Here is a 14,877-nt window from a genome sequence, read left to right as displayed (position 1 = left end):
TGTACGTTTAATGTTCTCACAGAGGCACTGTTATTCTAAAGATCTGCACCTTATCTATAGTAACACTTGAGATGTCCAGGATCATAATAACCATGATGACATATCATCCTCTTTAGTACAAGTCTCCAGGCTTAAAGCCAAGCAGCTCATTGTGTATATTGATGCAACGGCCGCAGTAACTTTTAGTGCGAACAAGAACACACACTGTAAATACTGGCAGTCATAGCTGAGATGATTTTCTTCAGACTCCTAGGGATGCTACAGAGCACACACTGTAACATTTCTGCCTCTTTTCAACCCCTCTTTAGCAACCCGTCAGAGAATATGCTCTGTTGTTCAACTCTCTTGGTTTTTGTTTTTTGACTGAACTTCCCTAGATCATATCTCATTATGTTCCTTCTTCTCTCTGTTTTTCTCTTTACTTTCTCAGAGTGGAAGCAACATATCAGCTGTCTTTACCACAGGAAAACCTTTGTTTAACGTAAACTGCCAGAAAATTCAACAACTAATCCAGAAACAATGAAGGTAATGACAAATACGATGCTACACATTGTCAGAGCACTAAGGAGTTATTCATTGTAGTTACAGTAGTAACATTTGAGTACTGGTAATAGTGGCGTCAGTAGAAGTAGAAATATTAGTGGTAGTAATAGGAATAGCATTAGTAGTAATTGTAGGACTGGTTATATTTAAACCCTTGACTGATGATCTTTGTAACCCTAGCGAATCTAACAGCGTGATCACCTACAATCCCATGGGCCTCTAAGCCAAATCTGTCCTCTACACAGGGGAAATCACTACCAACAATTACACACACGCTGTAAACACTTGTGCTCAAACATCAGGATATTGAATTTTAATAGAGTTGCACAAATTCATGGAGGTGTTGATACAAGGGAGATTGGAAAGTGGAAAAGTGCCATGTCTTTTAATGATTACTCATTTTCTACTTCCCTGAGCTCACATGAACAGTTTACATCCCAACACAAAGAAGTGCTTCAGAGCAAAGGTACAGTAAATAAATCATATTTTGACCTGATTCAATTTGGTATCAGCTGAGGTACGAAAAAATTATTGATTCTGCAACTATTAAAATTATGACACAAATAATGAGTGATAAAAATGATGCCTTTAAGAGTCACATGGCATGTTCTTCCAAGTGTTTCAGTTCATTAGGATGTTTTGAGGAAATCCTTGATAAACCTTTGCCAAAATCTCTGGCAATTAATAAATCAATAAGATGTTAAATAAAGACACTTGCTTAAGATGATCGTGTATTATAGATCAGATATGTTCCATGAGCAAAGCTGCAGAGCACATTACAGAGATCCCAAATTACTCCTGATAGGTCACCTGTATGTATGACAGTGCTTTCTAACCAGTGTTTTGATTTTCAATTGACATAGTCAGCCTTTGTTTTTTTCTAGGCACAGAGTAAGTCTTCTCCTGATGATTATTTATCACTTTGCACATTAGTCACATTTTGAACTACTGAGAAAAAGGACAAATGGTTTTTCATTGTTCATCTCCAACGATAATCAGCTGAGATAAAGAGAGGAGTGTGTCTGGACAGATTTTGGCAGGCGTAAAGAGGGATTTATCCATCAAATCAAAGGCAGAGATGGATGAGATCAAAGCAGTAATTACACAGAAACCTGTTCCAAGAAGTTTTCATAGCATATTTTAACCATCAGCGCCATGTTGCTCAGTGTGTTGGGTGTGGTGCACAGTGAACGCTGATGTACATGACTGGTGCTGATCCACATCTCTCAGCTTCAAATTGGCAGGAGCTGGAGTAGAAGAAGGGGAGTGGACCTGTTTTATAAGCTCCCTGCCGACAGGTGTGATGCATGGGTCTTTTATAGCCACTCATCCCTGGATCTGTCGGGGGGGTGGGAGGGTGGGGGTAAATACTGCACCCCAGGAGGCAGAGTATAGTACTGGTGTTTAATATTACATCTCTGATGCTTACCCATGACAGCTGACTGTACTATGAAGGTCTACTCAGCAGGTATGCTTTTTGCAGCAGCACCCAGCACCACTTTTACACAGTTATAAACACTCAGGCTAGGGGCTGCGCAGTACTTACACAGCCCCCTTATGCATTTATATGGGAAATGTCAGGGCTCTTATTCATTTCTCAATCTCACTTTCAAGCAATTATGAAAACGCTAAGGTTACTGCACTGCTTTCAGATTTACAGATATTTAAATTCTATTTCTTGTCTGTCTTTTTATTTTTTTACTTAATTATGTTGACCGATTTCTAATATTACTGTTTGTTTATGTTCTTTAATCCTGGACATATGTATTTAGCAGCAAAACGTTAAATGAACAACCACTTTTTGGCCGCTGAGGTGTGCCAAAGCCTAAAGTGCACCTCACTAAACATGTACTGATGACAACTGTGATTGGTAGCGTCGCATTTTCTCCTATAGGCACAATTGATTTGATGGGGAATCGAAGAAAGTAAAATGAACTGTAGTTTAACATTTATTTAACTGAAAGTCCACCATGATCTTCTCAGTTTCAGTCATCATTGTTTGTAACACACAAAGACACTCAACACAGCGAAATAGAAACTCAATGGGCATCTACTGTGTGATTGCAGAGCGACGCAGACACACAAGAGCATGAGTATAAATACTCACATCAGCGTATGCCACTTGAATATAGGTAACAGTGTAGGTATGGGTCAATCATCCCCAGACATATAAATCAGCCTTTACACAAGTGTGGCGTGAAAACTTGAAAAATACACGAAGAGCTTTTAGTAAAGCATCCATCTTTTAACAATCAGGTGAAGTAAAAAATATGAGCATATTCATTATTACAGTCCTTTACAGAACCTATAAACTATCATGTTTTTCATCTTTAAATAGAAAATCACTAAAGGACACTAAGCAGTTTATTTACATGACAGCCAGATAGCTTACTGCGTTACCAAGATCAGCCCATTGGCAAACCACCATCACATTAGATAGTCTGCTTCACTGCACTGGAACCAGACTGCATCTCTTATTTCTATGTTGCATAGCAACTGCCTCAGTCTAGAAGAAAGCATTCAGTGGAAAAAAACATGAAAGTTTGCCTTATGAAGTTAGTTAGTGTGTGTGTATGCCGAGCTGTTTATCAGAGACAGAGTTATAGCTAAATATGTCTTTTTTACATTATAAGGTTTGGAATTTATCTACAGGAAATTGTATTTGTACAAAATGGTCTAGTTAAATGTATCACTACAGACAGACAGAAAATGGGCTACCACATAATATTCATAAATGCAAAAAAGCCTATTCCTTGAGTGAAAATGCAGGCTGTAATAAAAATAAATATGGCATTTAAACACAACTGTATCCCACACAGAGCCAGGAAGCGAGGACGACTCAGAAGGCCACAGCAGGTCGACAAGGATAAATCGTAAAGACAGAATACATTACAGAGGAAGACACCAGCGTGCTAACTTCAGCGACAGGTTATGTAGAGCAAAGCCTGGTCTGCCTCCGACAGTTTAATATTTACTCAGTATAATGAACTCCATAATCTGTGTCAAGTCTTCTTATGCGGCCTGTTAAATTTCATTGTGTGGTTGAAATGAAAAATTCACATCCTCTGTGCTCCAGTGGCTTGTCTCCAATAAAAGTACATGTATTTCTTTAAAGTTGGTGAATTATTTAAGTGATTTCCTGGATAAACTCAATTTACAGGACTACTATATTATACTTTTCTGGTGTTTTTATTTAGTTTAGTTAATATCTATAAGTCTGGTTTTAAGAACTACAAAACATTTGAAGGTGTAGTTTTACAGCTCATCAACAACAGGTCAGCTAGCCAATCAGAAGAGAGGCTCAAGCTGAGTGACACATAGCCAGGCCAACCACAGGTCAGGATAAAAGCCCTCCACTATGGTCAACACTGCGATGTCTTATTTTAAGCCACAGTTTGTGAATATGGTCTGTGTGTGTTTCTCCATCAATTGAGCACTTTATAACTCTTGCAGTATTTATATTACACCAAGACCTGCTTTATAATTCCAAAAGCTATACAAAGCTCGATTCATGCATTATAGGGCCTTTAGGTCTAGTTGAGAAGCTACTGCAGCACCAGAAGATGGTGATAACAGTGTGAGGGCACATTGCATTTCCTGTGTCAACATTCCCCAGTCAGCAGTTTTACAGTAATGATATAATCCATGGAAATCTGAGTCAGAGGTAAAGGTGTCTGATATTACTCCCTTGTTCACTTATTAATTATTCCATATCATTATCCCATTTAACACTCTGGTTTCCAGTGGTTATGAATCATCCTCATTCTGCGTCATGTTCTGTAGTTTCACACAAGGGGAATTTCCATGAGAATCAAAGGCCTGGCTTTGTATTGGGGACTTGTATTGAGTTCCTAACGATTTATAAAAACAATTTAGACTGAGAGTATAAATAATAAATAATAATAACAATAATAAGTAAAATGGTTTTTGAAGTTAATTTATATCATCTTCATCACTTAACTCTCACCATTATGTGTAGTTATCTACACCTAACCCATAAAATCATAGTTTTTTCACCGACAGTCACCATTTGGATCCATCCATCCATAAAAGCTATGAAGAAAACATATCTCGGACACAGTATGCTGTTATTGGAGCAGGACAGCATTGAACCTGAGACCAGCTGACATTTTCCATTTAATATAGGGTATAAAGATTTTCCCATAGGCAGTAACTCTCATTAGTTGCTTTTATAGAGTAGTATCCACTTACCGCATATGAAACCGGACAATACAAGCACTCCTACTCACGGACTGAAACAAAACAATAACAGGTTGTGATGCACAGCAGGGAGGCACGGTGAGCTGGAGGCTGTGCTCTGCAACCAGGGGCCCAGATCTAGATTCAAGACCCAGTGCCATCTCTGCTCCGCTGAGGTCTCTAAACAGAACCAGTGAAATTCTATCGGCTCCGGTTGTCAGAAAATAGAAAGCTCTAGAGGTGGTCTATGACCTTGACCTATGATCTCCCGGTCAGGAGAGGTAAGCAGAGACGGCCTCTCCGGTGAATCGATACCCTGCTGCTGTCGGTTCTCCATCATACCAACAAATTGAAAGCAATACAACCTCCTTGATCAATGTACCAAGAGGTCCACTAATTCAACTCAATACCTTCTCCCAATAGCGCCAAATATAGAGCTAAGTATATTTTACCTATTCATGAATAAAATATTCTTCAAATAAAAATGTTTGTATCCTCAAAAGTAAGATATTAAGGAAGGTGTAGTTTAAGTATTAATTCTGAAATGCATCTTTTCAACATATTATAAACCTTCAAACGAGATGAACTATGTTTGATGAGTTGTTATTGTTTTGAGTCCACTGGTTTCAGATCCGTACTCACTATCGCACGATCGACGCGGTAAAGTCCAGGAATCAGAAACAGTGTCAGGGAGGTGAAAAATGGCCTCAGAACATCTCTACTTCTATAAGACTATCATTTATCGATGGGAATGTGAGGAAGGCATCAATCAATCCTGAATCAATCCAGGATAACAAGGATATATGTCACACTGATGCTCCATGATCCTAAAGATAAAAAACAACTGATTAAATATCACTGATTGATGCTCATCAGTTGCTATCTATGGTATTGTGCAGAGGTACTCTGGGGATATCTCAAACTTCAGCTCTAATTGGCTTTTGCAGTGAAGTTAAATGGAGTCTGCCGGGCTCTTCACTCCACAGTAAACATTGAATGATAAACATAAAGACACCTTCAACAGGTTACTGGTTCCAGAGTGAAGCTGATTTAAAACCACATCGTGGCTGATGAGAGCAGCTTCCAAACGAGCTGTAATTTGCCGGTCCAACTTAAAATGTAAAATGTTTAGAAAGTGTCCTTTATTTCCGTAGGTCCTGTGAGGATGCATTACACAAACTAATATTGCAACCAAGCTTGACACTATTTTCTCAAATAGTGTGTGGCAGTCATAAGAGAGCAACGAGGTTCCAGCACTGATGTGCCATGTTTACAAGAGATGTTCTGATACCATTTTTATCGTCCTGATACTGATTCCAATACCTGAACTTTACTTGTCGGGTGATAGAGAGTACCCATCTGATACCAGTGCATTCAAAACAATAACAACTTACAAACATAGTTTAACAGCTGTTTGCCTCTAACCCTGGTGGTGATTGCTGTAATTGTTGTTCAGGTTAAAGCTTTTGAAAAACAAATACATACATAGGATGATGCCATAGAACTTCTTTTATTTCACAGTCATAACTAAATAATGAACACAAATAAATAAAATCTATGAATACACAACAATTGCCTCCTTTAAATAGCTGCTAAGATGCGACCAGTTAAAAAAACTTTAACTTCAAGGCTCCGCAAACTCTACAGTGACTTTAAATGTTCCATTTATCTGCTAAATCCCATATTTTCCACAACTAACAGGGTTTCCTTGTCCAGAACAATGAACCTGACAAGTTGGCCCATTATCTTGCTTTGTGGCTGTTTTTGTCAAATTCATAGATCGTTATAATGCAATTTCCGAAGTTTGCTGCTGCACTGGCTAACGCTTCACTACCAGAAATCACGTCTTCTTCTTGGACGGCTGGATCTCTAATATGTACGGTGATTTTGATAATTCCCAGCATGCACATGATTGTCCTGTATCACAGAGCTGCAGTTAACGCCAATGATAACCAGCAGTGCAGTGAGAGTGAGTATACCTTGAATAAAATTTTAAACTCACAATTTAGTAGCACTTACATAGCACTTAATTATAGCACTTTGTAGTTTTGCTTTTTTTAAGAAATTGTACTTTCTTGATTCTTGTTGATCTGGGTTTGTACCCTCATGGTTGAATGCACTTATTGTAAGTCGCTTTGGATAAAAGCGTCAGCTAAATGAAATGTAATGTAATGTTATGTGAGGAGGATGCCTCTGCACAATTGAACTAATAAGATAAAAGGTATTTAACGGTCTGTTTGATGTAGCTGGAGCACATTTTAAACACTTTTCTTAACTGAGTGGCCAGATTGTCACAGAGCAAGTAGTGATTTTTTTCCCCATCACAAGTGTAACCCTAGAGGCTCCCTTCCTGTTTATGTTAAGCTACCTCTAACAATGACTGTAGCTGGATCACTGGGCGCCATATGGCAGAGGGTTTAGACTTCATCTTAGAAACCGCTGGGATTTTTTATGTGCTGGGAAAACAGCATGAATTAAAAATGAAAAATTATATTGATTATTAAATTCAAACCGATGCATAAGGACTTAAAGCGTCCAGATATTATTAAAATTTTATTTTGAATTAGTGCTGTTGTTATTAATGCTATCTTACTATATATTGGTGTCTGAAGGAAGGCAGACTCTTATCCGTGTGTTGTGTGAAAAACAGGACAGTGTGAACTCGGACTAACATTGTCACAAAATGACAGAGCCCCAACGTGTGACAAACAAAATGTCACATATGCCCTGTGAAACACTGAGATCTGTAGTGAGGCTTTGTGGTGTAGCAGCAACTGTCACATGTAGGCTGCAGCACTGTCTCTGAGCTGTGGTTGTGATGATGATCGTCCATGGCCACTTTTTCTGACTTGTGGCTATTTCTCTCTCAGGAAAATCAAATGGAAAAATAACATTTGAAAGGAAACAAAGATCAAACTGCCTCTTCATTCCCCATCTTTTGTCATCTCAGTGAGATTTCTGTGAAAAGATGCTGTTGTGCATGTGTTACACACAACAGACATTTAAAGAATATCTTCAATTTTATAACTGCAGTATGTAACTACCTAAAGTAAAGACTCTCAAATCAGGAAAACTGTCAGGGAATGAGTGCCACTGTAACTTCTTGATCATAAAAACCATTAAGATTATATGCATGCTGTAAAAATGGCACATAACAGAATGTTGAATTTATTTGACCTAGTTAGAATGTACACCCAGTATCTTAAGTCCATCACTACAGTGCGTTCAGCTGTACTGTGTCAGTATGAAGGTACAAATCATGTGTGCATTTTTCAACATTTCAAATAATAAAATAAATGCTAATTTGTATATTCTTTGTTGTGTGTTTTATAAAGATATGATAGATAATCTTATCTTTGGGGTTAGAATACAAGGATGCACTTGGGATTTGCTCATTTTTCAAGTAGTGTTCCTCTTTTCAGTTTGATATTTAAGTTGAAAATCAGGAAAATCACGTGAATTTATGTTTCAAATCAAAATATGAGATTATCTATCATATCGTTACACAACAGCTATAAAGAATCCATGAGGTAAAGCATTAATAAAACCAGTGGTGGAGGTGTAAGGCTAAATGTGCAAAACACAATTCTCAGATTGTTTGTATATGTGTGATAAGATTTGTGATAACATGGCTACTCCAAATGTACTAATGTCAAAATCAGCCTAAGTACAATACTAGATCACTTCCACAATTACAATGGTTAAAAATAGATTGTACAGGAAATCCTTATTGTTTAAGAGTAGCGGCTCTGAGTGTAGTAACCAGGTTTATTTTTCATCATACACATTTCATCCTGAAGACCTCCCTCTCAGTGAAGTGAGTGCATGTGCAGCCTCGAGCAGCTGGAATGCCACCTCTCAGTTACAGGCCACTTGGTTATCAATGGACCAAATCAAAAATGGGTCAGATTGGCACAGGCATGTTTCATTTTAAGTGCACACGTTCACATGCACGCCACTTCCCCCCTGCTCTTGCTGCAGGAAACCCCCTGTGTGGACGAAACCTTGTTTTAATGGCAGCTTCAGAAGGAGGAGATCAGCAGTGAGGCTGATCATGGCTCTGATCTTACATCTATATATACAGTCTATGGATCTTACCTGCGTTAGTCTCCACACAGACCTGCAGGCTCCTGGGGGCGATGGGAGCACTCACACCAGCCCAGGTCCGTTCTTTCCAAGTGTTTCCCAAAGGCTTTACATCCCCACACCGAGGCACCAAGTTAGAGCAGTGGGCTGCGGGAGATGAAGGATGTGGAACAGCACACTCCTCCTCTTCCTCATCAGCTGTACTCCTCGCGTGTCTTCCTGCCCTCTTTTGTCTCACTGACGGGAAAACAAATCATACACGTGTTGGCCGGAAGTCTCTGCCTCTCCTCCGCGCACCCTGCCTGAACCACGCGTGTGGCTAAAAAGACGGATTTTCTTCTTCTTCTCCTTCTTCTTCTTCCTCCTCTTCTTCTCCTCTCTCTCTTATTTCCTCTGACACTGGCGGCGACGCGAGCGACGGACGAAGCATGACTCGCTGCGCGCGCTCCCGACAGCTCAGGGCTCGTGCGCGACGCTCAGACCCGAACCTGTGTGGCAGAGGGAGAGAGAGAGAGAATTTGTGATAGGGAGTTATAGAATAAGAGAGAGAGAGGAGAGTAACAGAGGGAGGGAGAGAGAGACAAAGAGAGACAGAGAGAGAGAGTGAGAGAGAAATAGAGAGAGAGCGAGAGAGAGAGAGAGCCAGAGAGAGAGAGAGCCAGAGAGAAAGCGAGTGAGTGCGAGAAAGACAGAGAGAAAGAGAGAGTGAGAGAGAGAGAGAGAGAGAGATGCAATGAGAAATAATTCATGAAAAAAGAAAAAAAGAGGTGGTGTTGACGAAGCTGCACCATGGATCTGAAAACAAAACGGGTCCTCTAACCTGTGAATGAAGGGGCTCCCTTCACTGAGCACTCCTCAAAATAAAAACACATACATATTCTCACCGCTGTCTGACTCTGCAGCACCATTCCAAATGTAAAATACACACAACTTTGTATTCATATAATAAAGTGTAAGTGTGTTTCTCCACAAAAAATATTGTCCGTCAGTAGTGAAAGGTGTTTATTGTGCACATATACTCATATGCCTTTTTTATTCTCTTATCTACCTCATTCTCGATTTTTGTCTTCTAATGGGTGGAATTTTCAACACAAAATAGGGGGCTTCATTAAGCTTTTATTCAAGCACAACAGAGCAAATTAGACGTGCTTATAATAGACAGGTAGATCTTGAGCTGGAATTACTGCACGTTATTTTCTCCTGTAATTCACGCTCCTGTAAATGGCCCCTCTTCATTGACCTTATACGACTGTTATGTAAGACTGGATGATTTCTGTATGGACAGCTTCCTCCCCTCAGGGCTTAGATTGTACCCAGCGAGAAAACTAATAGTCCCTGCATGAGAGGCGAGACGCAGAGAGGTCCCTGGTGCCTTGGTTTGTCTCACCATTATAAGGATTATTTTCATTTTCATTTATTGGATGGATGTGTGCGACGAGTGCCTCACACTCTCTCTGCTTCCTATTTATTAGAATGGATAGCCTACACACACTCTCACACCTGAGAGCCGACAGTGCAGTGTTTATACATATATCTCTATATGTAGGCCTATATACAAGTTGGAGTTTCAGTACTGATGAGCTTTTAAAAGAGAAGGATGGAGGCAGAAGAGAAACTTTCCCCCTGAGCTTCCCAGTCGATCCAGTCAATAGTGAGAGGTGGACAAATGTATTGCATATGTTTAAGAGCAAGACTTAACAGTGAGAGTTCTTGTTTCGTCTGAGGAAAATGTCAGAGGAAGAAGATTAGATATCATATTGGATGGGAACATGTAATTTGATTATTTTAATCTTTTAATCTAATTTTAATTTCATGACATTTTTCTTGCCAACTTAATGGCCGAGATATAGAAAACTATTCCAACATCATACAAACCTTAGTTTGAGTCCTGTTGTCTTCATCACAGTTTGGATGAGAAAACCCATTTAGAAGTTCACTGTATTACCAAAAGCTATCTGATCTCCCATAACACTTTTACCTTACACTGAGTATTGCTATAAATTTGTGCAGGTTTGTGTTAAATTACTTGGTTTCCGATTTCAAGGCTTTCTCTGACGTAAAATATGTAGATAACTCAAATGTAAGGTTTGAAAATACATTTTGTTGCAGAACAACACATGGTTGCATAAATCAAACCGATTTCTAGCGATAGATTAAACACATTTGGATAAAGCTTGTGTTAGAAACATGTAAATTCTGAGATTTATTGTGCAGGAAATGCAGCTTCTCTAGGATACTTTATTTTTTGTCATTCAGAATTAAATGAGTCCTTCAAAGGAATTGGACAGGGCAACAGAGTTTGGTAAAAGAAGCAGACCGTCCATCTCCAGCTTCTTCTGTGTGATGCTAGGTGACCTGGAAGTAAAAAGTAACAGAAGGCATTCCCGCCCACTGGCTCCACTGGCACTGGGATGCCCTCCACTCTCACCGTCAGCTCCATGATCACAACTCACATCACATCTCTTCCTCACACACACACACACACACACACACACACACACACACACACACACACACACACACACACACACACACACACACACACACACACACACACACACACACACACACACACACACACACACACACACACACACACACACACACACACACACAAACCCACACACACATAAGCACAGACACAGCAGCTGTTTAATACTTAACACTGTTTTGAATGTCAATTTGCTCCTTCACAATCTACTTTTCCGCGGCCGGCCAGGATCCCCATCTCTCCGTGTGAAAGGGTTCTTGCACCTTACAGTCAGCAGCAGCTTGATTTAGTGGTATCCTCCCAGCGAGGTCCCCTGTGGCAGTGAGGAAGAGGGAGGTGCCGGGCCAGACAAAGTGCGGCCCCTCACCTACTCCTCTGCAAGGGAAGCCCTGCTGGCTGCGAGCCCAGAGAACAGGAGAGGTCTGAATGTAGGACTCATATCTCCGCTCTGTGAAGGTGTTCCAGGAAGAGCAAAACAAAACAACTTATACAGACCAAATGGAAACATGAGAGACTCCGATTTTGAGAATCTGAAACTTCTGCCAACAAACCTATCGTGAGCGTTGACTCGCGCAGTTATCGACAAACTTATTTTCACGTGACCTTGAAGTATGACGTGCACATATGGTTCGGGCCTCTGTGTTCATGCAGCAGAGCGCCTGCTGAGAGGGGAACGACTGACAATGCAGACGTTCTCGCACTTTTTGCTCAGCGAGGAGAAAATGAAAGCCGGGGATTTTCTCTACCACCTCACTTTATCATTTTATCCCTCGTTCTGAGTCGTTAATGATTTTTTTCTCCTGCATCAGAGCTTCATTCATCTTCTGAGTAGCCTTGACAGTCTGCAGGGATACAACAGTGAGAAGACTGCTCTCCCTGAATTTAGACGCAAAGACACGAATAGTTCAGATTTTGCCTGGATTCCATAATTTTGTGTTGATTAAAAGCAGATTGATGTGTGACTTCATTCACTGAAATTGTCTACTTTCTCTGAGTATATACTGCAAGATCATTTACATACGACTTCAATGATGCGATTTAAAGCGATTCCATCTTTTTAGTGAGAGAAACATCTATTTCTGATAATGTCATCTCTTTTATTCCGAGTCTGTTCTTCCACAAATGTAACCATGGTTACCATATTGTGTCTCTACGTATAAAAGCCAGCTGCTGCCAGCCGAAATGGCCACAGACAGTAATGAACACTGTGCAGAATGATGAGAAATGAGACTAATTTCTGAATGTTTTAAAACCAGGAGGAATCTGTTGTGTCTGTGCTGATGTTGCACATCAAGATGATGCTCATTAAAAAATAAAAGGTTTCCCGTAAGTCCTATCTTACCATCTAAGCTGGATTCTGTCTCCCCGTTTTCTCCTTCACCCACAAGATGCCTCGACTTCAATGGGGTTAAAAATAGATATATTCCCCCAGTGCAGCCTCAGCCTAACTTTATTTTCATAAATAAAAAGAACATATATTGTGTTTGAGGCACTCACGGAAAAAAACAATAACCTTCAAGATCCAATGACAAATCAGATTCTGTCTTTGTCAGACAAACAGCGCACAGACGAGAAAAGGGTCGAAACAAAAAGACATTCTGCTGAGGTTTAAACCTGTTCTTCATATTCTTTTCAGTTCACTTTTTTTTCACATTCGTCCTTTTAATCTCTTGCATATGGTTGAAACTCCACCCCCTGATGAATCAGATTGAAGTCTTAACAGTGTTCTGGGTACACAAATGATAAACCAATCCTGATAAATATTTAAACAGGAGTTTTTATGTCAGGTCATTAATCACACCCATTTCAGTCCATATGGATATTGATTTTTCACCGGCTGCTGCTGCCGACCTCAATTCACTGTTCTGATCTTCCCGTAGAGAAAGATTCACATACTGATAGTTTTCCACCCCTCTCTCTGGCTCCTATCAGGCTGTGAGGAGTCCTCACATCTAAACTGGAGACAAAGAGAGTCAGGCTGGGAGAAGAACAGAGGAGACAGAGGGACAAACAGAGTAAACGAGAGGAGCAAGAGAGTGACATTGGGAGAGAATGGAGACGGACGAGGACGTGACAGTAACCAGGAGAAGGAAAGGGGAGCGAGGTGAGGCAGAGCGAATGTTGGAGCGAGAGTGTGACAGACAGGCGGAGAGGAAGAGGGGAGTGGAGAGGAGAGGAAGCAGGGGGAGGGAGGGAGGGCAGGCGTGGGAGAGATGCGAGTTGAGTCAAAGCCCCTGAGCTCCCCTGATTTCTATGTGAAAGACACAGTGGTGAAAAGATGAATAGCGTGGGCCCTCTCAGCCGAGGCATGCCCAAGACAATGACATCATCCTCATCAAACCATCAAGGACACAAGGCCAGAGCCCCAGACTCACGCTTGAATCTTTTATTCATTATTATTCACTCACTTATTCATCATTTTCCTTCTCAGACCATCATTTGCAAAAATCATGAAGTCGTCATTTAAAAAAATCTGCTTAACAGAAAATAGAGCTCTTACTTCTACATCTACAGTTAGACTGTCACTTTGCATGGAAAGTGTTCATAAATAGTCTTCATTTATCATTAAAAATCTCCCCTCTCTCTTTTATATATATACGTAAACAAATATATATGGAAGCTTTGGTGTGTAGCACAGCTGAAAATGATCACAGGTTCAGGTTTAACAGGAGGCTACAGTAACAGAACAGAGGGTTATTTTTTCTTCATACGCTACGTTGTGTTGTGAGGGGTTAATAAACTATTGTAGCAGGCGTTGAATTGCGTGCAACACAGCAGCGTCACTGTTGGTTCTCCTTCGCTGCAAGTCTCTTTGCCTTATTGCTGAGGTAACGTGCGTTGCCCTCTTCAAAACTTCTCTGCTCCTCCTCTCCTTTGATCTGAGAAACAGGCAAAAAGACAAAAACACATGTTTTCAGACACATCCACACACATTGCACACTGGAATGATAGAAACTGGAAAAGTCCAAATAAAACCATTGAGCATTAAGCTCTCATGCAATTTCCCAGTGTATTGTATTACTCATTGATCTCCGTGGTGATGTGCAGAATGATTGATTGAGTCTTGGAGAGGCTCAGCATTGTATATTGTATTTTAGTATAGTTTAACAAAACCATTCCGGTTCGTATCCCAGCTTGGCTCTGAACTTTACTTGTGGAGTTGACATGTTCTCCCTGTTTCTGTGGGATATCTCTAAGTACTCTGGCTTCCTCTCACAGTTTAAAGACATGCAGATTGGAGTTAAGTTTATTGGAGACTCTAAATTGACCATACGTAAGAATGTGAGTGTGAATGATTGTTTGACTCCGGCTACGTCCACACCACTACTTTTTGTATGAAAACTCTGCAACAAATACGCCTGGCATCAACACAGTTTTTGAGGCGCTCAGGCTGAAAAGTTTGGAAATGCTGCCTCCCCCAATTGCGTCTAAAAAATCCAGGGGGAGCTTTTTGGTCTGGGCGGGCAGAAGCAATGACGTAGACACTCACAAAAGCTTTCTAATTTGATATTTTCTTGTGCAGAGTGCAGCATTGATAATCAACTACAAGTGTTGCT

General features: G+C 40.4%; 2 protein-coding genes across 3 annotated transcripts in view; both read right to left on the bottom strand.

The window, feature by feature from the left end:
• LOC133005300 (probable G-protein coupled receptor 153) overlaps positions 1-9,238 on the bottom strand; it is a 33,282-nt gene extending 24,044 nt beyond the window's left edge. The window contains exon 1 of the mRNA XM_061074944.1: positions 8,842-9,238. The gene's annotated coding sequence lies outside the window, so the exon portion shown is untranslated. The remainder of the gene's footprint in view (positions 1-8,841) is intronic.
• A 4,495-nt stretch (positions 9,239-13,733) lies between these two features.
• acot7 (acyl-CoA thioesterase 7) overlaps positions 13,734-14,877 on the bottom strand; it is a 49,575-nt gene continuing 48,431 nt past the window's right edge. For both annotated transcript variants that reach the window (XM_061075353.1, XM_061075352.1), the window contains exon 9: positions 13,734-14,199. In XM_061075353.1, coding sequence (XP_060931336.1) covers positions 14,101-14,199 — 99 coding nt within the window. In that variant the 3' untranslated portion in view covers positions 13,734-14,100. The remainder of the gene's footprint in view (positions 14,200-14,877) is intronic.

The sequence above is a fragment of the Limanda limanda genome, chromosome 7, assembly GCF_963576545.1.
Source record: "Limanda limanda chromosome 7, fLimLim1.1, whole genome shotgun sequence".
In the NCBI taxonomy this organism is placed as follows: Eukaryota; Metazoa; Chordata; class Actinopteri; order Pleuronectiformes; family Pleuronectidae; genus Limanda; species Limanda limanda.
Note: the sequence above shows the minus strand (reverse complement) of the source record. Positions and strands in the feature narration are given on the sequence as shown.